Source organism: Oncorhynchus keta, chromosome 14, assembly GCF_023373465.1.
Source record: "Oncorhynchus keta strain PuntledgeMale-10-30-2019 chromosome 14, Oket_V2, whole genome shotgun sequence".
Taxonomy (NCBI): domain Eukaryota; kingdom Metazoa; phylum Chordata; class Actinopteri; order Salmoniformes; family Salmonidae; genus Oncorhynchus; species Oncorhynchus keta.
This window is the reverse complement of record NC_068434.1, coordinates 26,390,861-26,418,541: the sequence shown is the minus strand read 5'-3', so window position 1 is coordinate 26,418,541 and position 27,681 is coordinate 26,390,861. Positions and strand designations below refer to the sequence as shown.

Below are 27,681 nucleotides of genomic sequence, written 5' to 3'. Positions count from 1 at the left end.
ATCTACTATCTCAACATTTTGAGGTAGGTTAGTATCTAAAAAATGTTACTTGGGTATCTCAATGTTTACATTGGCTACTATCTCAACTTTTAGATAGTATTGACATTTAAAGGCCCAGTGCAGTCAAAAAAAGTGATCGTCTATTTCCACACTATGAGGTTGGAATAATATATGACATTGTGAGAATTATGATAATGACCTTTTAGTGTAAGAGCTGTTTGAAAAGACCACCTGAAATTTCTCCCTTGTTTTGGTGGGATGGAGTTTTGGCCTGCCTGCTGACATCACCAGGTGGTAAATTAACAGCCCAATAAGAGAGTTCCAAATCTCTCTACCAATAACAGCTAGTTTTCAGTTTCCCCCTCCCCACTCAGACCCCTTCCAGAAATTGCTCCTTCCAGAAATTGCTCTTTGTTTATTTTTGACCATTTTAATTGTAAACAATTACAGTAAGGTACTTAATATATATTAATCAAATATTTGATTAATTGAGATAAAAACTACTGCTTTAGAACTTTTAAAAAATGGTGGAGGAAATGGGTTTCCATATCCATAGTTATTATCTGCATTCATTTTGGAGTTTTGCCCTCTCTGTTTAAATCAATAGAGATGTAGCCTACCATAGCTGGCAACCGAGATATGGGCATTGACATTTACTGCTGAATTATGACCCATTCCAATTGAAGACAGCATAGCCTACCGCAATCATTTATGAGCACGGTGTTTGGTCCTCCCACAATAGAACACGCACGGTAAATTCAGGGTTCCAGGGACGTTCACATTAGTGACAGGATGACGCGACGTGAACATCGTGCTCTCTCTCATCACTATGATTTTGGTTACGCGTCTGTGCGCGCCCAGCATCAGCGGCCGGGCCACATAGCAATCAGGTGGTAAAATGCAACTTTTAAGGATAGCTTTTGAAGGCAGCTATGGTGTTGTTGTTACCTTACGAGGGCCGACAATATGAGAAAATGACATATTTGATGGGTAACTAAACGGCAATGAGTAGGTTAACTGGATGAAACGAGACTAGAAGCAAGACAATCATGAGCTCCTCTTTTCCCAAATCCGAATCCAAGACCTCATTGCTGAAATCTTCCTCGGCAAGCGGAAGATCGACACACTTCCCTGAACGTACGACAGGAACCGACCGAAATCATCATCATCACCACCGTCCAGCTGCAAGTCAAGTGAGCAGCAATGCCGCAGAGGAGTCTTTCTGGTCGGCAGAGTGCGACGTTACTGCGAGGAGACCCCTGTGCCACCCCTCGCTCCTCGGTACCCGGAATAGGGCGACGAACCGAGCTAGTAAGAGCCAGCCCCACGCCCCTCATGGCAACGTTCCCGCCGCCCACTCCCAGGATGACCCATCTGAGCAACATGGTATGGTTCGAGGTGTGAGAGAACGCTGCAAGTCATCCAAGCATCACCGACACCACCGGAAAACGACCCGGGACGACCAGCCAGCTGCACAACACCACAGCCACACTCACCCTACCCGTTTCGACCCCAGAATAGGCATGCAGCCCCACTCAGACTGCAAAGACGACACCGCGCTCTTGTTTGAATCGAGGGACCATACAAGGGCCAGTTCGTCTGCTAGCGTGGATGCCAGCATCCCGTCCCCAGCTTCCTCCTCGCCTATCCCCGTATCCAGCCGATCCTCTCACCGCTCTCGAAGGTCCAGCGCAGCATCTTGTGAATCTGACTTTTTGCGGCCAATTCTCAACTCGGTTTTTGGACAGGTAAGACCCTTGCCTAAAACATAATAAACATTAAATTGTTAATTAAAATAATTCCTTAATTATGAAAAATAGTAATTCACTTGCAATCACAAATTATAGGCTAAGCTTCTTCAAATAGTTTCATAATCAATAAGGCCTATTTAGCCTAGTAATGTAGGCTATTTCTTAAGAGGGAGAAAGACTAACATTATCTGAGTATTGATCTCAGCTAGAGGTAGTAGTCTGAATGTAATTGATAGTGCATGAAAACTATAGTATTTGAGGGTCACATTACTGTCTTGTAGTGGAATCGTACAGCCATTGAATATGCCTGGCTCACTGAGCCCAGTAAATCAATGACATTATTAATGGATGAGCTTGTCTCTGAAAGCACAGAGGGCTTCAGTGAGTCTTCTTATTAGAGCTCCTATGTTAATGAACTGTGAAAAGGGAACCATATAGGCTGTCCTCATTGTACATTTCACATAAAATTATCCAGAAATGTAATGGCCACATTTGGTGCGCAAATTGTTATCATCACATGTACCATGATGTCACAGGTGATTTAGCCTTACGTTCCAGATTTCTCTGCCTCTGTAATATTCACAGCTACACACATTGCCATATAAAGCCATGTCTCGATTGATGGTTTCTCAGCATGGATGTACAGTAGTAGGCCTACACATTGGAATGAGAGAGGCAGAGGAGAGAGAGAGAGAGAGATACAGAGTAGAACACTTCTGAAGTGTCCATTTGTATGACACTGAAATCAATGTGATTTGCATATTCATAAATACATTGATTTAAAAATATATAACTATCTTTTTTGTATTTTGCTGTTTGAAGGTAGCCTAGTTACATTGAAGGTAGCCTAGTCACGTTGAAGGTAGTCACTTTGAAGTATCTCGTCACGATGAAAGGATGTTAGATGTTCCTCACAGATGTCACTGCGCTCCGAACAGGTGTTTTCCAAACATGTGCTGGATGTGTTTATAGATATTCAAATGATTGCCCAGAAATAAATAGCCAATTATTATTCATGCACAGAGCTTAATCTCCATAGTGACATAGGCCTTCACATAGTCGATTTACTGGTGTTTAGATATGCCTATCTATAGCTCAAGCAATTGTTTTAGGATGGTTGTGTAAATGTCAAAATATGTCAACTACCGTTGATGCTTATAAGCCACATGGAATACCGTAGTAACTAGAGGTCGACCGATTAATCGTAATGGCCAATTAATTAGGGCCGATTTCAAGTTTTCATAACAATCAAAAATCTGTGTTTTTTTACACCTTTATTTAACTAGGCAAGTCAGTTAAGAACACATTCTTATTTTCAAGGAACGGTGGGTTAACTGCCTTGTTCAGGGGCAGAACAACAGCTTTATACCTTGTCAGCTCGGGGATTCAATCTGGCAACCTTACGGTTAACTAGTCCAACGCTCTAACCACCTGATTACATTGCACACCACGAGGAACCTGCCTGTTACGCGAATGCAGTAAGTATCCAAGGTAAGTTGCTAGCTATCATTAAACTTATCTTATAAAAACAATCAATCAATCATAATCACTAGTTAACTAAACATGGTTGATGATATTACTAGTTTATCTAGCGTGTCCTGCGTTGCATATAATCGATGCGGTGGCATTCGCGAAAAAGGACTGTCGTTGCTCCAACGTGTACCTAACCATAAACATCAATGCCTTTCTTAAAATCAATACACAAGTATATATATTTTAAACCTGCATATTTAGTTAATATTGCCTGCTAACATGAATTGATTTTAACTAGCAAAAATGGTGTCACTTCTCCTGCAGGGTATATGCAGCAGTTTGGGCCGCCTAGCTCATTGCAAACTGTGTGAAGACTATTTCTTCCTAACAAAGACAGCCAACTTCGCCAAACGGGATGATTTAACAAAAGCACATTTGCGAAAAAAGCACAATCGTTGCACGACTGTACCTAACCATAAACATCAATGCCTTTCTTAAAATCAATACACAGAAGTATATATTTTTAAACCTGCATATTAAGCACAAATAAATCCAGGTTAGCAGGCAATATTAACCAGGTGAAATTGTGTCATTTCTCTTGCGTTCATTGCACGCAGAGTCAGGGTATATGCAACAGTTTGGGCCGCCTGGCTCGTTGCGAACTAATTTGCCAGAATTGTACGTAATTATGACATAACATTGAAGGTTGTGCAATGTAAACAGGAATATTTAGACTTATGGATGCCACCCGTTGGATAAAATACGGAACAGTTCCGTATTTCACTGAAAGAATAAACATTTTGTTTTCAAGATGATAGTTTCCGGATTCTACCATATTAATGACCTAAGGCTCGTATTTCTGTGTGTTATTATGTTATAATTAAGTCTATGATTTGATAGAGCAGTCTGACTGAGCGATGGTAGACACCAGCAGGCTCGTAAGCATTCATTCAAACAGCACTTTTGTGCGTTTTGCCAGCAGCTCGTCGCTGTTTACATTTACATTTACATTTAAGTCATTTAGCAGACACTCTTATCCAGAGCGACTTACAAATTGGTGCATTCACCTTATGACATCCAGTGGAACAGTCACTTTACAATAGTGCATCTAAATCTTAAAAGGGGGGTGAGAAGGATTACTTATCCTATCCTAGGTATTCCTTAAAGAGGTGGGGTTTCAGGTGTCTCCGGAAGGTGGTGATTGACTCCGCTGTCCTGGCGTCGTGAGGGAGTTTGTTCCACCATTGGGGGGCCAGGGCAGCGAACAGTTTTGACTGGGCTGAGCGGGAACTGTACTTCTTCAGTGGTAGGGAGGCGAGCAGGCCAGAGGTGGATGAACGCAGTGCCCTTGTTTGGGTGTAGGGCCTGATCAGAGCCTGGAGGTACTGAGGTGCCGTTCCCCTCACAGCTCTGTAGGCAAGCACCATGGTCTTGTAGCGGATGCGAGCTTCAACTGGAAGCCAGTGGAGAGAGCGGAGGAGCGGGGTGACGTGAGAGAACTTGGGACGGTTGAACACCAGACGGGCTGCGGCGTTCTGGATGAGTTGTAGGGGTTTAATGGCACAGGCAGGGAGCCCAGCCAACAGCGAGTTGCAGTAATCCAGACGGGAGATGACAAGTGCTTGGATTAGGACCTGCGCCGCTTCCTGTGTAAGGCAGGGTCGTACTCTGCAGATGTTGTAGAGCATGAACCTACAGGAACGGACCACCGCCTTGATGTTAGTTGAGAACGACAGGGTGTTGTCCAGGATCACGCTAAGGTTCTTAGCGCTCTGGGAGGAGGACACAATGGAGTTGTCAACCGTGATGGCGAGATCATGGAACGGGCAGTCCTTCCCCGGGAGGAAGAGCAGCTCCGTCTTGCCGAGGTTCAGCTTGAGGTGGTGATCCGTCATCCACACTGATATGTCTGCCAGACATGCAGAGATGCGATTCGCCACCTGGTCATCAGAAGGGGGAAAGGAGAAGATTAATTGTGTGTCGTCTGCATAGCAATGATAGGAGAGACCATGTGAGGTTATGACAGAGCCAAGTGACTTGGTGTATAGCGAGAATAGGAGAGGGCCTAGAACAGAGCCCTGGGGGACACCAGTGGTGAGAGCGCGTGGTGAGGAGACAGATTCTCGCCACGCCACCTGGTAGGAGCGACCTGTCAGGTAGGACGCAATCCAAGCGTGGGCCGCGCCGGAGATGCCCAACTCGGAGAGGGTGGAGAGGAGGATCTGATGGTTCACAGTATCGAAGGCAGCCGATAGGTCTAGAAGGATGAGAGCAGAGGAGAGAGAGTTAGCTTTAGCGGTGCGGAGCGCCTCCGTGATACAGAGAAGAGCAGTCTCAGTTGAATGACTAGTCTTGAAACCTGACTGATTTGGATCAAGAAGGTCATTCTGAGAGAGATAGCGGGAGAGCTGGCCAAGGACGGCACGTTCAAGAGTTTTGGAGAGAAAAGAAAGAAGGGATACTGGTCTGTAGTTGTTGACATCGGAGGGATCGAGTGTAGGTTTTTTTCAGAAGGGGTGCAACTCTCGCTCTCTTGAAGACGGAAGGGACGTAGCCAGAGGTCAGGGATGAGTTGATGAGCGAGGTGAGGTAAGGGAGAAGGTCTCCGGAAATGGTCTGGAGAAGAGAGGAGGGGATAGGGTCAAGCGGGCAGGTTGTTGGGCGGCCGGCCGTCACAAGACGCGAGATTTCATCTGGAGAGAGAGGGGAGAAAGAGGTCAGAGCACAGGGTAGGGCAGTGTGAGCAGAACCAGCGGTGTCGTTTGACTTAGCAAACGAGGATCGGATGTCGTCGACCTTCTTTTCAAAATGGTTGACGAAGTCATCTGCAGAGAGGGAGGAGGGGGGAGGAGGATTCAGGAGGGAGGAGAAGGTGGCAAAGAGCTTCCTAGGGTTAGAGGCAGAAGCTTGGAATTTAGAGTGGTAGAAAGTGGCTTTAGCAGCAGAGACAGAAGAGGAAAATGTAGAGAGGAGGGAGCGAAAGGATGCCAGGTCCGCAGGGAGGCGAGTTTTCCTCCATTTCCGCTCGGCTGCCCGGAGCCCTGTTCTGTGAGCTCGCAATGAGTTGTCGAGCCACGGAGCGGGAGGGGAGGACCGAGCCGGCCTGGAGGATAGGGGGCATAGAGAGTCAAAGGATGCGGAAAGGGAGGAGAGGAGGGTTGAGGAGGCAGAATCAGGAGATAGGTTGGAGAAGGTTTGAGCAGAGGGAAGAGATGATAGGATGGAAGAGGAGAGAGTAGCGGGGGAGAGAGAGCGAAGGTTGGGACGGCGCGATACCATCCGAGTAGGGGCAGTGTGGGAAGTGTTGGATGAGAGCGAGAGGGAAAAGGATACACGTGACGAACGTGACATGGTCGACCTCTAGTAGTAACTACATTCAGGCATTATAATGACACTTTACGCTAGAGGACACTGATAATGTATTAGTATTGCTCAAAATTAAACATGATTAGATCAGAAAACATTCCTATATTAGTGAATGATTTGTGTCCCTGCTCTGTAAACATAGTAATGTGCTGGTGCTGACCCTTCTGCAGACTGGGGTACTTAGTGTTCATAAAGAGGAAGTTGGTATTGGTCTGTAATTGGGAGTGTGCGGCATCATGGAATGGGCTCTTGACTTTGTGGATCACTCTTGACTTATATGGTGATGGTGTGTTGTGATATGCTATGCCTCATACTTTGGTTATAATCTATTCAGTAAGTGTCCTGCGGATTAGGTGGAGTATATTATGTGTTCTCAATGTTTAATTAGTTTCCTTTTGTGTTTTTGCTGAGCGTTTGCAAACTGAAGCTTTGGTGCTTCTAACAATGAAGTCAGTGGGTCTTTGTGACAACCCTCAGCTCAGCAGTCAAACTATTTCCATATTTGTTTTTTCTCTCGTGTGTTTTCCCTGTCATCTGTGAGTCAGTCAGGAAGTGTGTGCCAGTGAAACATAAGCGCAATATGAATCAGCTCTTTTTGACACGTTAATTGAGAGGTGGTGAGACACAGGGAGAAGCGTAACACATCTTCTATTAGATCCCAATGTAGCATGTGTTATAAGACACAATGTTTTTGAGACAAATAAAGCAGCCATCTCATTCTACCTAGTTGCTTTTTTTTCTTACAGACTACCGGTATTACAGAATGTTCCAAAATTAATCCAATGCTCCAATGTCGTCCCCCCCCCTCCCCCTCCATGGTTTTCTCTCCCTCCCCTCCCATGACGTTCTCTGTTCATTTGGCTCTGTATCTGTTAGGTCAGTGTGACCTTGTCATTGTCTACAGAGTGGTGGAGCTGGGAGGGGGAGAGCCAGGTGACAGTTGAGCAGAAAAATGTATTCATCTCCGGTGTACCTGTACATATACAATGAATTATTTACAGGCACAATTAAAGGAACTGTGTCATTTTATAGTCAGTTCCATCTAGAGATTAAAACCAGGTGTGAAATTGAACAGAGTTTGATGTGTACTGTTTACATGTGGATGTGCATGCGTACACATTTGCATGATGCTAACATGATGCAAGCAAACCAAAGAATGGCTCTGATCAGATGTGTGATGTGTTCTGAAGTTCACCATGACTCTGAGAAAGAGTGCAACATTAGCTAAATATGCTCCTACCAAGATTAATCATCACCTGAGAGAGAGAGAGTGCGAGGGAGGAAGGTTATATCAGAGATTTTGTACAAATAACTTACACCATCTGCGTGTTTCACTGTCATCCAACGTGTCAGCCAATTCTCATTGCCTGTCTCCCAAAGTAGCTGCATATTTAGCTGGTTTTACATTTATAGCCTATTGATGAACAATTTAAGGAAATGGCACAATAAATGAGTGGGGCATGTTGTATTTGTCTTGCAGTGATAACTGTGATATCAATGTCAGTGCAACCAACCGTAGTGCAAATTGCCCCCTCTGATACGCCTGAATGACAAAATGATTGAGGTGTAGCGGTCTACTACTTTATTCATCAGTACTATAACAGTCAGGGATCATTTTCATGGCTTTGCAGTTGAGAGAAAGTGGAATTAAAAACACTCAATGGCACAGCAGTCCAATAATTAAACCATTAATTACTATTAGTCCCACCTAAACCTGCACTTAACGCAGGGTAAAAACATTGTTACAAATACTTTTTCCAATTTCCCTGCATATTATCCTCATTTTGTTATATATTTGCTTAACATTGTTGATGTTGTTTAGTCAAGCTTGCATTCTTTATATGTGCCAGAAAATGGTATCCTGCCGCTTTTAGACAGATGTGCCTTTTTTAAAACACCTGCTGCCCCCTAAATATCTCTGCACAACCTTCCTGCTGATTAGAATACTGTATGTTTGTGTAGGTAATGGAATGTGTCATGTGTTTTGAGAGAGACGGAAGGAGACTATGTGGGTAAAGGATCGGCATCTTCTCTCTGCATTATTTGTTTCAGCTTGTGCATTTCATGGAAAAGTTGGATCTACCTCCCCTTTCCCCCCCTTTTCCATCTCTTGTTCCCTCCCTCTTACTCCTTCTCCCTCCCTCCTCCCTCCCTCCCTCCCTCCCTCCCTCCCTCTGTCCTTCTCTCTCCCTCTCTTTTACTGTTTTTGTTGGTGCTGCCACTGTCGTTTCCACTTTCGTTAGGTGCTAAGCAGCTCAGCTCTCTCTCACAATAATTCTTACACTCTACCTCAAATCAAATCAAATGTTGTCACATGCGCCGAATACAATGTGTAGACCTTACCTTGAAATGCTTACTTACAAGCCCTTAACCAACAATGCAGTTTTAAGAAGAAAAAAAGTTAAGAAAATATTTACAAACTAAACTATAGTAAAAGAAAGTAACACAATAAAATAACAATAACATGGCTATATACAGGGGGTACCGGTACCGGGTCAATGTGCGGGGGGGGTAAAGGTTAGTCGAGGTAATTGAGGTAATATGTACATGTACACTACCGTTCAAAAGTTTGGGGTCACTTAGAAATGTCCTTGTTTTTTAAAGAAAATCTATTTTTTTGTCCATTAAAATAACATCAAATTGATCCGAAATACAGTGAAGACATTGTTAATGTTGTAAATGACTATTGTAGCTCGAAACGGCAGATTTTTTATGGAATATCTACACGTGTTCCAATGGCAGGTTGTGTTTGCTAATCCAAGTGTGTACTAATCCCTTCACAGAACAGCGCACACTGGCTCTAACCAGAATAGAAAGAGGAGTGGAAGGTCCCTTTGCACAACTGAGCAAGAGGAGAAGTACATTTGAGTGTCCAGTTTGAGAAACAGATTCCCCACAAGTCCTCAACTGGCAGCTTCATTAAATAATACCCACAAAACACCAGTCTCAACGTCAACAGTGAAGAGGTGACTCTGGGATGCTGGCCTTCTAGGCAAAGTTGCAAAGAAAAAGCCATATCTCAGACTGGCCAATAAAAATAAAAGATTAAGATGGGCAAAAGAAAACAGACACTGGACAGATGTAGATTGGGAAAAAGTGTTATCGACAGACTAATCTAAGTTTGAGGTGTTCGGATCACAAAGAAGAACATTCGTGAGACGCAGAAAAAATGAAAAGATGCTGGAGGAGTGCTTGACGCCATCTATCAAGCATGGTGGAGGCAATGTGATGGTCTGGGGGTGCTTTGGTGGTGGTAAAGTGGGAGATGTGTACAGGGTAAAAGGGATCTTGAAGAAGGAAGGCTATCACTCCATTTTGCAATGCCATGCCATGCCATACCCTGTGGACGGCACTTAATTGGAGCCAATTTCCTCCTACAACAGGACAATGACCCAAGCACAGCTCCAAACTATGCAATAACTTTTTAGGGAAGAAGCAGTCAGCTGGTATTCTGTCTATAATGGAGTGGCCAGCACAGTCACCGGATGTCAACCCTATTGAGCTGTTGTGGGAGCAGCTTGTCCGTATGGTACGTAAGAAGTGCCAATCAAGCCATTCCAATTTGTGGGAGGTGCTTCAGGAAGCATATGGGGTGAAATCTCTTCAGATTACCTCAACAAATTGACAACTAGAATGTCAAAGGTCTGCAAGGCTGTAATTGCTGCAAATGGAGGATTATTTGATGAAAGAGAAGTTTGAAGGACACAATTATTAATTCAATTAAAAAGCATTATTTATAACCATGTCAACGTCTTGACTATATTTCCTATTCATTTTGCAACTCTGTTGATGTATGTTTTCATGGAAAACAAGGACATTTCTAATTGACCCCAAACTTTTGAACGGTAGTTAGCCTGTCAACTATGTGTCTGTCTATCCCTGTTCTCTCCTCTCTGCACAGACCATACAAACGCTCCACACCGCGTGGCCGCGACCACCTAATCTGGTGGTCCCAGCGCGCACGACCCACGTGGAGTTCCAGGTCTCCGGTAGCCTCTGGAACTGCCGATCTGCGGCCAACAAGGCAGAGTTAATCTCAGCCTATGCCTCCCTCCAGTCCCTCGACTTCTTGGCACTGACGGAAACATGGATCACCACAGACAACACTGCTACTCCTACTGCTCTCTCTTCGTCCGCCCACGTGTTCTCGCACACCCCGAGAGCTTCTGGTCAGCGGGGTGGTGGCACCGGGATCCTCATCTCTCCCAAGTGGTCATTCTCTCTTTCTCCCCTTACCCATCTGTCTATCGCCTCCTTTGAATTCCATGCTGTCACAGTTACCAGCCCTTTCAAGCTTAACATCCTTATCATTTATCGCCCTCCAGGTTCCCTCGGAGAGTTCATCAATGAGCTTGATACCTTGATAAGCTCCTTTCCTGAGGACGGCTCACCTCTCACAGTGCTGGGCGACTTTAACCTCCCCACGTCTACCTTTGACTCATTCCTCTATGCCTCCTTCTTTCCACTCCTCTCCTCTTTTGACCTCACCCTCTCACCTTCCCCCCCTACTCACAAGGCAGACAATACGCTCGACCTCATCTTTACTAGATGCTGTTCTTCCACTAACCTCATTGCAACTCCCCTCCAAGTCTCCGACCACTACCTTGTATCCTTTTCCCTCTCGCTCTCATCTAACACCTCCCACACTGCCCCTACTCGGATGGTATCGCGCCGTCCCAACCTTCGCTCTCTCTCCCCCGCTACTCTCTCCTCTTCCATCCTATCATCTCTTCCCTCTGCTCAAACCTTCTCCAACCTATCTCCTGATTCTGCCTCCTCAACCCTCCTCTCCTCCCTTTCTGCATCCTTTGACTCTCCATGTCCCCTGTCCTCCAGGCCGGCTCGGTCCTCCCCTCCCGCCCCGTGGATCGATGACTCATTGCGAGCTCACAGAACAGGGCTCCGGGCAGCCGAGCGGAAATGGAGGAAAACTCGCCTACCTGCGGACCTGGCATCCTTTCACTCCCTCCTCTCTACATTTTCCTCCTCTGTCTCTGCTGCTAAAGCCATTTTCTACCATTCTAAATTCCAAGCATCTGCCTCTAACCCTAGGAAGCTCTTTGCCACCTTCTCCTCCCTCCTGAATCCTCCTCCCCCTCCCCCCTCTCTGCAGATGACTTCGTCAACCACTTTGAAAAGAAGGTCGACGACATCCGATCCTCGTTTGCTAAGTCAAACGGCACCGCTGGTTCTGCTCACACTGCCCTACCCTGTGCTCTAACCTCTTTCTCCCCTCTCTCTCCAGATGAAATCTCGCGTCTTGTGACGGCCGGCCGCCCAACAACCTGCCCGCTTGACCCTATCCCCTCCTCTCTTCTCCAGACCATTTCCGGAGACCTTCTCCCTTACCTCACCTCGCTCATCAACTCATCCCTGACCGCTGGCTACGTCCCTTCCGTCTTCAAGAGAGCGAGAGTTGCACCCCTTCTGAAAAAACCTACACTCGATCCCTCCGATGTCAACAACTACAGACCAGTATCCCTTCTTTCTTTTCTCTCCAAAACTCTTGAACGTGCCGTCCTTGGCCAGCTCTCCCGCTATCTCTCTCTGAATGACCTTCTCGATCCAAATCAGTCAGGTTTCAAGACTAGTCATTCAACTGAGACTGCTCTTCTCTGTATCACGGAGGCGCTCCGCACCGCTAAAGCTAACTCTCTCTCCTCTACTCTCATCCTTCTAGACCTATCGGCTGCCTTCGATACTGTGAACCATCAGATCCTCCTCTCCACCCTCTCCGAGTTGGGCATCTCCGGCGCGGCCCACGCTTGGATTGCGTCCTACCTGACAGGTCGCTCCTACCAGGTGGCGTGGCGAGAATCTGTCTCCTCACCACGCGCTCTCACCACTGGTGTCCCCCAGGGCTCTGTTCTAGGCCCTCTCCTATTCTCGCTATACACCAAGTCACTTGGCTCTGTCATAACCTCACATGGTCTCTCCTATCATTGCTATGCAGACGACACACAATTAATCTTCTCCTTTCCCCCTTCTGATGACCAGGTGGCGAATCGCATCTCTGCATGTCTGGCAGACATATCAGTGTGGATGACGGATCACCACCTCAAGCTGAACCTCGGCAAGACGGAGCTGCTCTTCCTCCCGGGGAAGGACTGCCCGTTCCACGATCTCGCCATCACGGTTGACAACTCCATTGTGTCCTCCTCCCAGAGCGCTAAGAACCTTGGCGTGATCCTGGACAACACCCTGTCGTTCTCAACTAACATCAAGGCGGTGGCCCGTTCCTGTAGGTTCATGCTCTACAACATCCGCAGAGTTCGACCCTGCCTCACACAGGAAGCGGCGCAGGTCCTAATCCAGGCACTTGTCATCTCCCGTCTGGATTACTGCAACTCGCTGTTGGCTGGGCTCCCTGCCTGTGCCATTAAACCCCTACAACTCATCCAGAACGCCGCAGCCCGTCTGGTGTTCAACCTTCCCAAGTTCTCTCACGTCACCCCGCTCCTCCGCTCTCTCCACTGGCTTCCAGTTGAAGCTCGCATCCGCTACAAGACCATGGTGCTTGCCTACGGAGCTGTGAGGGGAACGGCACCTCAGTACCTCCAGGCTCTGATCAGGCCCTACACCCAAACAAGGGTACTGCGTTCATCCACCTCTGGCCTGCTCGCCTCCCTACCACTGAGGAAGTACAGTTCCCGCTCAGCCCAGTCAAAGCTGTTCGCTGCTCTGGCCCCCCAATGGTGGAACAAACTCCCTCACGACGCCAGGACAGCGGAGTCAATCACCACCTTACGGAGACACCTGAAACCCCACCTCTTTAAGGAATACCTAGGATAGGATAAGTAATCCTTCTCACCCCCCTTTAAGATTTAGATGCACTATTGTAAGTGACTGTTCTACTGGATGTCATAAGGTGAATGCACCAATTTGTAAGTCGCTCTGGATAAGAGCGTCTGCTAAATGACTTAAATGTAATGTAAATGTAGGTAGGGGTAAAGTGACTATGCATAGATAATAAACAGCGAGTAGCAGCAGCATGAAACAAAAATGAGGGGTCAATTAAATTAGTCCGGGTAGCCATTTAATTAACTGTTCAGCAGTCTTGTGGCTTGAGGGTAAATGCTGTTAAGGAGCCATTTGGACCTAGACTTGGCGGTCCTGTACCGCTTAGCATGCGGTAGCAGAGAGAACAGTCTATGACTTGGGTGGCTGGAGTCTTTGACCATTTTTAGTGCCTCTGACACCACCTGGTATACAGGTCCTGCATAGCAGGAAGCTTGGCCCCAGTGATGTATTGGGCTGTACACACTACCCTCTGTAGCGCATTGCGGTCAGATGCCGACCAGTTGCCATACCAGGCAGTGATGCAACCAGTCAGGATGCTCTTGATGGTGCAGCTGTAGAACCTTTTGAGGATCTGAGTACCCATGCCAAATCTTTTCTGTCTCCTGAGGGGTAATAGGCATTGTCGTGCCCTCTTCACGACTGTCTTGGTGTGTTTGGACCATGATAGTTTGTTGGTGATGTGGACACCAGGAATCTTGAAGCTCTCGACCTCTATCCACATGGCTCTAACTCAAACCTGTGTTAACTCTCCTCTCCTCCAAGCCCTCTCAGAAAGACCCTTGTGGTCTTTTTAAGTCTGGTGCAAACCCTTGTTTTCTACCATTGGGAACTGTGTAAAATCTCCTTTTAGAATCCTCTCCAAAAAGGTAAGGTTGTATTTAATGTGATGCACTGTAGCCAGGGTTGAGGAGTAATTGATTACATGTAATCAGTGACATGTAATCTGATTATAAAATACTGTAACTGTACGGATACGTTACCAGAAAAAAATATTGAAATCAGATTACATATACATTTGAAAAAGTAAATGATTACTTCTTGGATTACTTTTAAATTCAGAAAGGATGTTTGCGAGATTAAAAAAAACATTATGACACTTTTCTGTTTTATTAATGACATTCAATTCAGCATTGAAAAGTCAGAGACTTTTTTTGTTCTTTGAATGCCTCTTAAGGGTAAAGTAGTCTGAAGTAATCAGATTACGTTACTAAGTTTTGGTAGTCCAAAAGTTACGTTACTGATTACAATTTTGGACAGGTGTGATCCTGTAACAGATTACATTTACAAAGTTACCTACCCAACCCTGACTATAGTGCATGTGCTCTACCTCTGCAGCTGCCTATCCTCTATGTCTTGTGTCTGTTCCCATGTGCTGGACTATTTCACAATTTGTACAAAATGCTGTACAGAGATATGCTAATTGGAAAAGTGATTAAATGTGAAAGTTTTCTTTTACTGCACCTAATTTGTAGAACTGCCTTTACTACTGTGTGGTGTATTTAGGAACATTCATATTTACAGTTGGAGTGTGAAACCGTTGCTCTGATGAGGAGACTTTATTTTGTTACTATCCACTGCTTATTGTGTTTTAATCTACCACCTGACAATTATGTCAAATATACAGTACCAGTCAAACGTTTGGACACACCTACTGATTCCAGGGATGTTCTTTATTTTTTTACTATTTTCTACATTGTAGAATAATAGTGAAGTTATCAAAGCTATGAAATCACACATATGGAATCATGTAGTAACCAAAAAAGTGTTATAACAAATCAAAATATATTTTATATTTGAGATTCTTCAAAATAGCCACCCTTTGCTTTGATGACAGCTGGGTGTCATCAAAGCAAAGGGTGCGTTCTGAGCCATCTCCTGTACTCCCTGTTCACCCACGACTGCGTGGCCACGCACGCCTCCAACTCAATCATCAAGTTTGCGGACGACACAACAGTGGTAGGCTTGATTACCAACAACGACGAGACGGCCTACAGGGAGGAGGTGAGGGCCCTCGGAGTGTGGTGTCAGGAAAATAACCTCACACTCAACGTCAACAAAACTAAGGAGATGATTGTGGACTTCAGGAAACAGCAGAGGGAACACCCCCCTATCCACATCGATGGAACAGTAGTGGAGAGGGTAGCAAGTTTTAAGTTCCTCGGCATACACATCACAGACAAACTGAATTGGTCCACTCACACTGACAGCGTCGTGAAGAAGGCGCAGCAGCGCCTCTTCAACCTCAGGAGGCTGAAGAAATCGGCTTGTCACCAAAAGCACTCACAAACTTCTACAGATGCACAATCGAGAGCATCCTGGCGGGCTGTATCACCGCCTGGTACGGCAACTGCTCCGCCCTCAACCGTAAGGCTCTCCAGAGGGTAGTGAGGTCTGCACAACGCATCACCGGGGGCAAACTACCTGCCCTCCAGGACACCTACACCACCCAATGTTACAGGAAGGCCATAAAGATCATCAAGGACGTCAACCACCCGAGCCACTGCCTGTTCACCCCGCAATCATCCAGAAGGCGAGGTCAGTACAGGTGCATCCAAGCTGGGACCGAGAGACTGAAAAACAGCTTCTATCTCATGGCCATCAGACTGTTAAACAGCCACCACTAACATTGAGTGGCTGCTGCCAACACACTGACATTGACACTGACCCAACTCCAGCCACTTTAATAATGGGAATTGATGGGAAATGATGTAAATATATCACTAGCCACTTTAAACAATGCTACCTTATATAATGTTACTTACCCTACATTATTCATCTCATATGCATACGTATATACTGTACTCTATATCATCGACTGCATCCTTATGTAATACATGTATCACTAGCCACTTTAACTATGCCACTTTGTTTACTTTGTCTACATACTCATCTCATATGTATATACTGTACTCGATACCATCTACTGTATGCTGCGCTGTACCATCACTCATTCATATATCCTTATGTACATATTCTTTATCCCCTTACACTGTGTATAAGACAGTAGTTTTGGAATTGTTAGTTAGATTACTTGTTGGTTATCACTGCATTGTCGGAACTAGAAGCACAAGCATTTCGCTACACTCGCATTAACATCTGCTAACCATGTGTATGTGACAAATAAAATTTGATTTGATTTGAGCTTTGCACATTCTTGGCATCCTCTCAACCAGCTCAACCACCTGGAATGCATTTCAATTAACAGGTGTGCCTTGTTAAAAGTTAATTTGTGGAATTTCTTTCCTTCTTAATGCACCAATCAGTTGCGTTGTGACAAGCTAGTGGTGGTATTCAGAAGATAGCCTTATTTGGTATAAGACCAGAGCTGTACTCATACTAACCGCACTAACCATACTATTTGCGACGTAGTATGCTTATTGGTCATTGTATGGATATTGTTAGTATGCCAAAAGTTCACGGATGTCGTACTAAATTTGCCAAAATACGAAGTATACAAGCAGCGGACACTCAATCCATGCTTTAAGGGCCCATAATGCAATTCTTCAGAAAATGGACGTGGCTTCACATTTTTAGATTTGAAGAAAATGGTGGAAAATTTGCAGCCAATGTCCGATGAGAGTGGTTACAAATGCATTGCTTTAACTAATTATGTCAAATTTTAAGAAAATGTTAAGCAATGTAATAAAGAAATTACTTTTCAAATAAGTTAGGTTACACGTTATGTTGGCTGACAATTTGTTAGTTATGCTATCCTTATGAAATGCATAGCATTACAGAAGTATGTACCGGTATGTTAGCTAGTTACCTAGTTGGCTAATACATCAAACTTGCCAAGCAGTATATTAACTATATGCTAAATAACTACCCAAAATGTATTGACTTGATTGTTCATGTAATTCTTAGCTAAGTGTTGTGCGTTCTCAATGGACATTGTTAATTCTGGCTATCTACTCCGATTTCATAGTGTGCCAGAGTCAGAGTGTCAGTAAAAGTTGCCAAAAAAAGAGTAATTAAATTGTATCCAGCAGCACAGTTACAGTCACCAACAATCTGGATAACATGAAAACAGCCTAACCAGCTCTGCTAGGGTGAGTAAAATGGTCAGAGTGAGGTGCTCTCTCATTTGTGTCTGGAAGTAGCTGGCTTGGGTGCTTGACTGCCGTTGTAAGGTCAGAATGCTTGGATCACTAACCCTACTCCTCGGCCAGAGCAAAACGCTCTGAATTTACGAATGGACAATCTGACAACGCTCTGAATTTACGAATGCCCAGAACGCTCTCTGGCACTCCAGATTGAATTTACGAACACACTCGACATCATAAAATGTCCAGCTTGTCATTTGTTATGCAAACAAGCTAGCAAGAGGTTGCATAGCAACACCATCAACTTCCGCTTAACAGGCGAATCGTTAGTATGCTCAACTGAAACGATACTGTTCCTTTACAGTATACTAAAATGAAATAATAGTATATACTCATTAAGTATGTTGTATACAGTATGTTATTATGGGTATTCAAACACCGCTCAAGACCATAGTTTGTCAAGAACAGCTCAAATAGGCAAAGAGAAACAATAGTCCATCATTACTTTAAGACATGAAGGTCAGTCAATCGGGAAGATTTCAAGAACTTTGGAAGTTTCTTCAAGTGCAGTCACAAAAACCATCAAGCTTTATGATGAAACTGGCTCTCATGAGGATCGCCACAGGAAAGGAAGACCCAGAGTTACCTCTGCTGCAGAAGATAAGTTCAAATCAAAGTTTATTTGTCACGTGTGCCGAATACAACAGGTGTAGACCTTACAGTGAAATGTTTACTAACCAATAGTGCGGAAAAATTAAAAATAGATTAAAAAAGGTGTGTGTGTAGGTAAGTAAAGAAATAAAACAACAGTAAAAAGACATTTGAAAATAACAGTTGCAAGGCTATATACAGACACCTGTTAGTCAGGCTTATTGAGGTAGTATGTGCATGTAGGTATGGTTTAAGTGACTATGCATATATGATGAACAGAGAGTAGCAGTAGCGTAAAAAGAGGGGTTGGCTGGTGGTGGGACACAATGCAGATAGCCCGGTTAGCCAATGTGCGGGAGCACTGGTTAGTCTGGCCAATTGAGGTAGTATGTACATGAATGTATAGTTAAAGTGACTATGCATATATGATAAACAAAGAGTATCAGCAGCGTAAAACAGGGGTTCACAGAATTCAAGTAACAGACACATCTCAACATCCACTGTTCAGAGGAGACTGTGTGAATCAGGCCTGCATGGTCAAATTGTTGGAAAGAAACGACTACTAAAGGACACCAATAATAAGAAGAGACTTGCTTGGGCCAAGAAACACGAGCATTGGACATTAGACCAGTGGAAATCTGTCCTTTGGTCTGATGAATCCAAGTTTGAGATTTTTGGTTCCACCCGCCGTGTCTTTGTGAGACGCAGAGTAGATGAACGTATGATCTTTGCATGTGTGGTTCCCACGGTGAAGCATGGAGGAATAGGTGTGATGGTGTGGGGGTACTTTGCTGGTGGTACTGTCAGTGATTTATTTAGAATTCAAGGCACACTTAACCAGCGTGGCTACTACAGCATTCTGCAGTGATACGTCATCCCATCTGGTTTGCGCTTGGGTGGGACTGTCATTTGTTTTTCAACAGGACAATGACGCAAAGCACACCTCCAGGCTGTGTAAGGGCTATTTGACCAAGCAGAGTGATGGAGTGCTGCATCAGATGACCTGACCCCCACAATCACCTGACCTCAACCCAATTGAGATGTTTTGGGATGAGTTGGACCGCAGTGCTCAGCATATGTGGGAACTCCTTCAAGACTGTTAGAAAAGCATTCCTCGTGAAGCTGGTTGAGAGAATGCCAAGAGTGTGCAAAGCTGTCAACAAGGCAAATTGTGGCTTCTTTGAAGAATATATCATATATTTTGATTTGTTTAACACTTTTTTCATTACTGAATGATTCCATGTGTTATTTCATAGTATTCTACAATGCAGAAAATAGTAAAAATAAAGAAAAACCCTTGAATGAGTAGGTGTGTCTAAACTTTTGACTGGTACTGTATTACTAGAAGAAGAACAAGTCACTTGTCATTGATTTATTACATATACAGTAAAGTTCATAACAGTTTGTAGACTGTAGAGCTCTTCATCTGTGTAAATTAGTTTACAAAGCGATGAAGAGTGTTTTTATACTGGTTGTCTACTCATGACAGGCCACGTTTTTACAATTTATATTTCACTCATGACATCTACTACATCTACTACTTTCACAATGCCTCTTACCATGACTATTTATACCTATGGCCTGCCTCTTGAAACATGCTCCGACCATTTGTGCCAAGTGAAGTCTTTGGCACAAATGGTCGGTCTTGGGCATCAGTATAGAATGATGGACAGATCCAGGTTCTAGTTGCAGATCCAGGTTCTAGTTGCAGATCCAGGTTCTAGAAGCAAATCCAGGTTCTAGTAGAGGATTAAGAGTTAAATGGAATACAGGTGTGAGTGCAGTCCTAGTTCACTGAAAGAAAGTATCTTCTCTTCCATCTATTCTCTGCCTTTCATCCACTAGTCTTTCTCACCTTCCCCCATGTGTGTGCTTACTGTCGTTTTGACAGTGTATAGGTCTCAAGTGTCAGTCTACATGATGTGACCAGTAAACTGTTATGATGAAAGAATGGAAAGTTGTCCACACTTTTTTATTGATGTGGATATAAAGTCCCTCCACCCCTCTCTTTTACGCCCTCTCTCTCTCTTGTTCTCTCTCGCTCCCTCTCTCTGTCTCAAGCACACACACACTAAAACATTCACATTTAGAACACATCTTACTGACAGCAAGTGTGACGTTACTGATAACAAGCACTGTAAAAGTCTCCACTGATGTGCCAACAAGCTTGCTAACAGACCCCATCCCGCTGGCAGCATTAGCAGATCTACTATAACTATTGCAATCAGTCGTGTTTGCTGTGTGAAAGGTTTATGTAAAAAAAAAATCACTTTAATAAATTAGGAAGTGGGAGTAGGATGAATGGGAGTAATTTATTAAACAGGTGAGGGCTTTTGGGTGTGAAAGCTGTTGATAATTCCTGCTAGACTAGCATAAAGGAAATTTGATTTAAAAAAAAGTCGCAAGCAGCACAAGCTAATGACTGATAAGTTTTACAACATGACTGCAGCATGACATAATTAACAGGTCAAAGGTAGGGTCCTAAACACATTGAGCAGGTCGTTCATATGAAATGATATTATGCACTACAGCCCTTACAATGTTTGTTTTTTCTATCAGATTTATTTGACACGGCATGTAGATTTTTGAGAAATTAGAGACTCACTGACGCTATACACGTCAAATTGACTTACTACTCCCTCTCAGCTCTACCTCTGAGTTCATTCTGTCCCGAAGCTGCTGTTGACTACGCGTCTCTAACTGTCTCTGTCCCCCTATACCCAAACCCCCCTGCCCCCCCTGGAAAGCTGGTCCAGGAAGACAGGAGGCAGTACAGAGGTGGTGCAGTCCTGTGATGAAAGGGGCCTCCCCATTTGAGGGGCCTATCAGGAGCCGCTCATAACCCTAGCTCAAAACTGCGCTCTCATTCACAACATTATGGGGCCCACCTGCATCTTCCTGCTCAAGAGCCAGGCTGATATCAGGCAGGCTGTAAGTAAGTCTGGACACACACAAACACATATGCACTGAATATACCAAACATTAAGAACACCTTTCTAATTATGAGTTGCACCCCCTTTTGCCCTCAGAACAGCCTCAATTCGTCTGGCATGGACTCTACAAGCTGTCGAAAGCATTCCACAGGGATGCTACCCCATATTGACTCCAATGCATCCCACAGTTGTGTCAAGTTGCCTGAATGTCCTTTGGGTGGTGGACCATTCTTGATACACATGGGAAACTGTTGAGCGTGAAAAACCCAGCAGCATTGCAGTTTCTTGACACAAACCTGTACGCCTGGCACCTACTACCATACCCCGTTCAAAGGCACTTACATCTTTTGTGTTGCCCATTCACAGTATGAATGGCACACATACACAATCTATGTGTATTATCTCAAGGCTTAAAAATCCTTCTTTAACCTGTATCCTCCGCTTCATCTACACTGATTGATGTGGATTTAACAAGTGACATCAAAATGGGATCATAGCTTTCACCTGGAATCACCTGGTCAGTCTATGTCATGGAAAGAGCAGGTGTTCTTAATGCTTTGTGTGTGTGTGTGTGTGTGTGTGTGTGTGTGTGTGTGTGTGTGTGTGTGTGTGTGTGTGTGTGTGTGTGTGTGTGTGTGTGTGTGTGTGTGTGTGTGTGTGTGTGTGTGTGTGTGTGTGTGTGTGTGTGTTAAATGTAACCAGACATGATGTGTTTGGCAGATAAAGTACACATATGTGGATGAGACAGCAAACAGGGACTTACCTACCTGGGGCTACTGTACTCCTTGGTCGACCCTCTTTCTTTTACATTATATGTTTGTGTTGTGACTGATGTCAAAAGAAACCCCTGCAGTTTGTTCCATTATTGGATTAATTTAGGATTCTGATGGCCGTTTGATGTTTAACCAAATGTATTTCTTCAGGCCACTGTGTTTACACTTCTCCCTGCAGATGAACCCCTAAGGGTTCTGGGATATGTCTCTCTCTCTCTCTGTCCTCTATATCCTTTAAAGGTTGCTTTCATTATAAGCAAGAGCTGAAAAAAAGAACATAGCTACATTCCTTGCAGACTGAAAGACATGCGTTTCCCGGTTGTGCTCTGTCTCTGATGACGCTGGGATCAGTCTGAATGGGAGTCATTAAGATGTTTGAAAGCATTCCAGTGACTATATAGCTATTGTCCCTTGCTTGAGTTCCACCAGAATAGATAGAGGATTATCATGGCGCAGACCGCAGATTCACCTTTTGAAGTCGCTATGTTCCTGGGATTGTTAACATCAGATAGTGTAGGAATATAATATGATGGACTCTGACAATTATTATCTCTAAACAACTTAATCATAATCTTTATTTATTCATTGTTAATAACGTAATTTTATTTGAAGATCTGATTACACTGACACTGTCTTCTTTGACCCAATAGGACAGAGACCTGAGGCCAGAGGAGATTGATGGTAAGTTGTTTTTCATTAATGTTCCTGTGCTTGTCTCTCTGTAGTTGCGTCTCTGGTAGTGGCATGAGTTTTCAGATTACAGGAGAGTCATCTTTTTCTGTTCTCTCTGCAGAGTTGCGGGATGCTTTTAAGGAGTTTGATAAGGACAAAGATGGTTTCATCAGCTGTAAAGACCTGGGAAACTGTATGAGAACCATGGGATACATGCCTACTGAAATGGAGTTGATAGAACTGAGCCAACAGATCAACATGAATTGTAAGAGCGTGCCCTAGTCTAGATATTTGCAGTACAGGTGCATTACACCATGGTTTGCTAACCCCCCCCCCCCTAACATGTTCTCCCTTGTTCCTTCTCTTTTTGGCAAGTGGGAGGTCATGTTGACTTTGAGGATTTTGTGGAGTTGATGGGCCCCAAACTTCTCGCTGAAACTGCAGATATGATTGGTGTAAAAGAACTGAGAGATGCCTTCAAAGAGGTGAGAAACTGGATTGCCAGAGAGAGGGAGGAGAGGGTTATTACGGAGAAAAGTAGTTCTATTGCCTGTCGGTCTAATATTTCATGCTCTGGATTATGAATGTGATCATTTGTTTTTTTCCCTCATGAAGTTTGACACCAATGGTGATGGAGCGATAAGCACATCTGAGCTGAGAGAAGCCATGAGGAAGTTGCTGGGACAACAGGTGAGGTTACAGAATGAAGTCTGTCTGAGCAGCTTAATCGATGTATGCATCACTACTAAAAACTTTGTTTTACACACACGTATTCCTCCTTTGTTACTGGACTGTAGGTTGGCCACAAGGACTTAGAAGATATCCTGAGGGACATCGACTTGAATGGTGATGGGCATGTTGACTTTGAAGGTAAGCTGATGCAGAGTTTATTTATCTATACCAACAGAATAATAAAATCACAGACAATATTGTAATAGCTAGAGATTTTGCTATTCATGCTGTGTGCAAGCTAGTCTTCAGATAATGGGACAGGAGTGCTTCATAAACGCTTGATGTCAACTGGTCTTCCTTACTCTTCAATTTCATGATATTTCTTTCCTTTTATCCACTTTCTGGCAAAGCTTCAAATAGCTTTGACATTTGCAAACGGCCTGTTTCAACCATGTAAGGAAAGTGTGGTCTCCTCCTGTGTTTTCCTTATAACAGTGAGAACACAATCCCTATACCCCAATCCTTAAACTGGTAAATGCATTATGATACAGTATTCAATATGTCTGTCGGCTGCAGACAACTATGGGGCCCAACTGGTCACTGTGACTCAAATATAGACGTGCAGTAACATATGATACTGTCGACTTTCACACAGTCTGCATGTCCTATGCATATTTTAACACACACACACACAGACTGAACTTCTAATATTTGACAGGTCCTATCCTCTCTTTTCACAGAGTTTGTACGAATGATGTCCCGCTGAGAGGAGGAATGGTCGATATGGCTTCAAGTTAATTATTCTGAATGTGAACCTCAGCCCCTTTGTCATCATCATTGAATGAGCAAAACGGAGTAAATACTTGGACCTCTGAGCTATCTTTTCCTGAGAAAAACTGGAATTAAAGACCTTACCTCTAAGTAGAAACGGAAGACCACAGTACTGCTCAAAATAGTGTTCTTCCCTAAAAGCCCCACATTCCAACTTAGACAGGTTCTACTGTAGCTACAGACTGACCCGCTAATGGTTTCCACACTATTAACCTTCCACGAACTGTATACACTTGTGTGTAGCCTGCTGTTTAGGCAAGTTTTGTTTCTCAACCTTTAAATGGCAATATTACTTGTGACTACTGATATGTTCTTCAAGTTTGAGTAATAGAGTGAGAAAAGCAGAGTCTTATTTGTGTGTGTGTTTGTCACTGTGATCTTTTGTGAGGTGATCACTGTGTTTACCCAGCACCATAAAAGCACCAGATCCTCTCTAATGCACTGGGTTTATGGGACAAGCAACAGCTAAGAGGACCTCAGCAAACAAGCTTTCCCAGATCTGGAAAATAGTAGCTTTTCTTCACATTTGTGTGCAGTGCATAAACATGATGGTTTATGTGTACAGTATCTTGTCTGTCTGTCTGTCTGTCTGTCTGTCTGTCTGTCTGTCTGTCTGTCTGTCTGTCTGTCTGTCTGTCTGTCTATCTGTACAGTTTGACAAGTAAATTGCAGAGTCCTAGTTTGTCATTGTGCTGTTTTTATGCATGCCAGAGACAAACCTAATTTTAAATATAGTATTATCTGTATGGGTGTGACAGTAAATGTAATACATTGTCTAATGTATATAGTAGGCCACGCAATCTACTAAAAATAAATGTCTACTTGTGAACCTGTTTTTTTGTTGCAATAAGTCCCAGGGAAATAGCTATATGGTGTGAAGCCAGGAAAGAAGAGACAGATTGAACTATTGCAATACCAGACAAACATGTAAAGGGCCCATACTAGGGGCTTTTGTGAAGTGAAGAAATGTTTCACAAGGACATTGGACTGACACATCAAACCTTCCTTTTCATTTTTTGCATATGGATAAACAATACAGAGCAATAGGTCTAGACCATTCTGGGCTCAAACAATATCAACATTTAAGAAAATATTCAAATAGATATGGCTAAAGGCCGACCTTGACAGAACAGAAATGATTTGTAGACTTCAGTTACTAAAGAGACGTTTTCATGGTACCAGAACACAACAATGGTGCGCGAATGACTGGCTGGCTGGAACAGAACGAGTTGTCATGGCAACTGTCTCGCTGCTCCACCTGGATCCGCAGGAGCGGCGCAACATCTCTCTTCTTTGTTCCCTACCGTCTGTCTGGACAGGACCCCAAATCCGCACGGGCTCCATCGTGTGGTAAATGTCTAGAATACATTTTGTTTTGAGTTCTTGATGTTCTCAATTTTCGAAACTAAAGAGATGCACGAGATAAAACTGTCTCATCGTTAGCATACAGCTAGCTACACAGCACTTAAAAAAAAGTCCGGTGCAGGTTTCTTTCATCATAGTGTTCGCTGTATGCATATTGTGTTTGAATTGTGTTGTGTGTATTGCTGAATTGTCATCTGTTGATATGATTATGTAGGCTACAGGTTGTGTTTTGCTAGTGACAACATATCGGCATGGTCTGTGGTTGATCAAAACCCAGGGCACAGTTTCTAAACCAATGGTCACCAATTGTTCGATCGCGGCAGACCAGGGAGATTTGTGGCTAAATCGGGTGCCCCTACTCTGCTGGCCAATCGGATAGCTCACATCACCGTGCCTACAAGCTTCCAAGACAGGAAGACCCCAGCAACAGAAAAGTTTGATACTAGCCAACGTGAGAATTCATAACTTTTACAACCATGTTCAGATAAATACTTTTAAAGAATACAGTTGCTGTTTATATGAGTGAGTTAATGACAAAGTGACTCTAGCCACAAAATTAAGGAAATTAGAAGGGGGGCTAGAGTCTAGAGTAAAATACTTTCTATAGAACCAACTTCACGGGATAGGCAACCGAAATTAATAATGAATGTGTGTGTGTTATATTAAACATAGAGGAGGGAGAAAATGTAGGCAAGCAATAAACATTTCAGAACAACTGCTAGTCGGCAGTTGTCAATTTTCTTGAAATTCCCCCCTTCTATTTTGGAACTGCAAGGCCTAGCACACTTCAGAATAATTTTGGTAACTCATGTTGACCAGTCGTGTGTGCCACAGAGAGTATTTGACTCTAGCCACAAAATTAAGAAAATTAGAAGGGGAGGCTAGAGTCAAATACTTTCTGTGGCACACATCAGAGTCATATACTTTCTATAGAACCAACTTCACGTTGGATAGGCAACCGGAATTAATCATTAATGTATGTGTGTTATATTAAATATAGACGAGGGAGTAAAATGTAGGCAAGCAATAAACATTTCAGAACAACTACTAGTCGAATAAGACATGGGAGAGATGACGAATTTTGGCAAAGAAATGTATTTATAGACTAATACACTTGAAACAAATAGCCAAACCGAAAAAAGCAGACATTACTAGTGCCTCCCCGCGATCAAACCGAGATGAATAAATCAAATGAAACGGAGCCTACCATGATCAGAAAAATCCCATGTACATTTAAATGTACATGTATGTAGGGGTAAGTGACTGCATAGATAATGAACAGCGAGTAGCAGCAGCGTAAAAAAAAGAAGGGGGTGCAAATAGTCTGGATAGCCATTTTAATGAACTCTTCAGCTGTTTTATATGGCTTGGGGATAGAAACTGTTAAATGAGCCTTTTGGAACTAGACATGGCACTCTTCTCGACTGTCTCGGTGTGTTTGGACCATGGTAGTTTGTTGGTGATGTGGAAGTTGAAGCTCTCGACTTACTCCACTACAGCCCCGTCGATTTGAATGGGGGTGTGTTCTGCCCTCCTTTTCCTGTAGTCCACAATCAGCTCCTTTGTCTTGATCACATTGAGGGAAAGGTTGTTGTCGTCTCTGACCTCCTCCTTATAGGCTGTCTCATCGTTGTCGGTGATCAGGCTATTAGGCTAGCAGCTCGTCGTGTCTTTAGGAATATTTCACTTTCTCTGGTCATAGCATTAATTTGTGCATGAGGCAGATGCAATGCGACTCGAGTTTCGCCATCAGGTGGAAGACATTGTCCCCTCTCTCTGGTCAGTCTCACAACTGAGACTAAACTCGAGAATTGATAACAAAATAAATCTCTGACTTCAGTGCGTTCAAGACAACTGGGAACTTGGGGGGAAAAACGAGATCCAACTGGGAAAAATCATTTTGAACGGACATCCATCTCGAAATTCCAAGACGGAAACTCAGCATATTTCCAGAGCTCCGACTTTCCGACCTGAAGATCACTTGCAAATGCTACACCTGATCTATTTTGTTGTCAAAGCTCGAATTTTGAAATAACCCACAATATGGTCTGATGATAACAATATTGGCAGGACGGGCATAGGACAATAGCCACTATGCTGGGATAACGTTTTAGGCCACATTCCTGCAGAACTATCTTTATTTAGTTTTTTTTTTTAGCTGTAGATCTCGGCTTGTTTTTTGATTGCCAAAGTGATCTTGGCTCAGAAAAGGTAGGTGACCACTGATCTAACCCATCTTTGCCCAGAGAGCCCTCATATTAAATCTAAGCGTCAAATGTTACTACGGCAACGTTATTTGTTCATTCATTCTTTTTGACAAACCCAGGGTGCACTGCAAGCACGCTGCGTT

At 43.8% G+C, this 27,681-nt stretch overlaps 1 protein-coding gene across 3 annotated transcripts; it reads left to right on the top strand.

The window, feature by feature from the left end:
- The first annotated feature begins 755 nt into the window (after positions 1-755).
- On the top strand, positions 756-24,795 carry LOC118393103 (calcium-binding protein 1). 3 transcript variants are annotated; one of them, XM_035785413.2, is made up of 7 exons: positions 756-1,748; positions 22,442-22,472; positions 22,585-22,728; positions 22,839-22,948; positions 23,079-23,153; positions 23,261-23,333; positions 23,876-24,795. In XM_035785413.2, the coding sequence occupies exons 1-7, from the start codon at positions 1,050-1,052 to the stop codon at positions 23,899-23,901; spliced, it is 1,158 nt and encodes a 385-aa protein (XP_035641306.1). In that variant the 5' UTR covers positions 756-1,049; the 3' UTR covers positions 23,902-24,795. The 3 variants fall into 3 exon arrangements, with proteins under 3 accessions (XP_035641306.1, XP_035641307.1, XP_052317381.1); XM_035785414.2 differs by lacking the exon at positions 756-1,748 and adding an exon at positions 17,748-21,016; XM_052461421.1 differs by lacking the exon at positions 756-1,748 and adding an exon at positions 21,694-22,304.
- Positions 24,796-27,681: the final 2,886 nt, after the last annotated feature.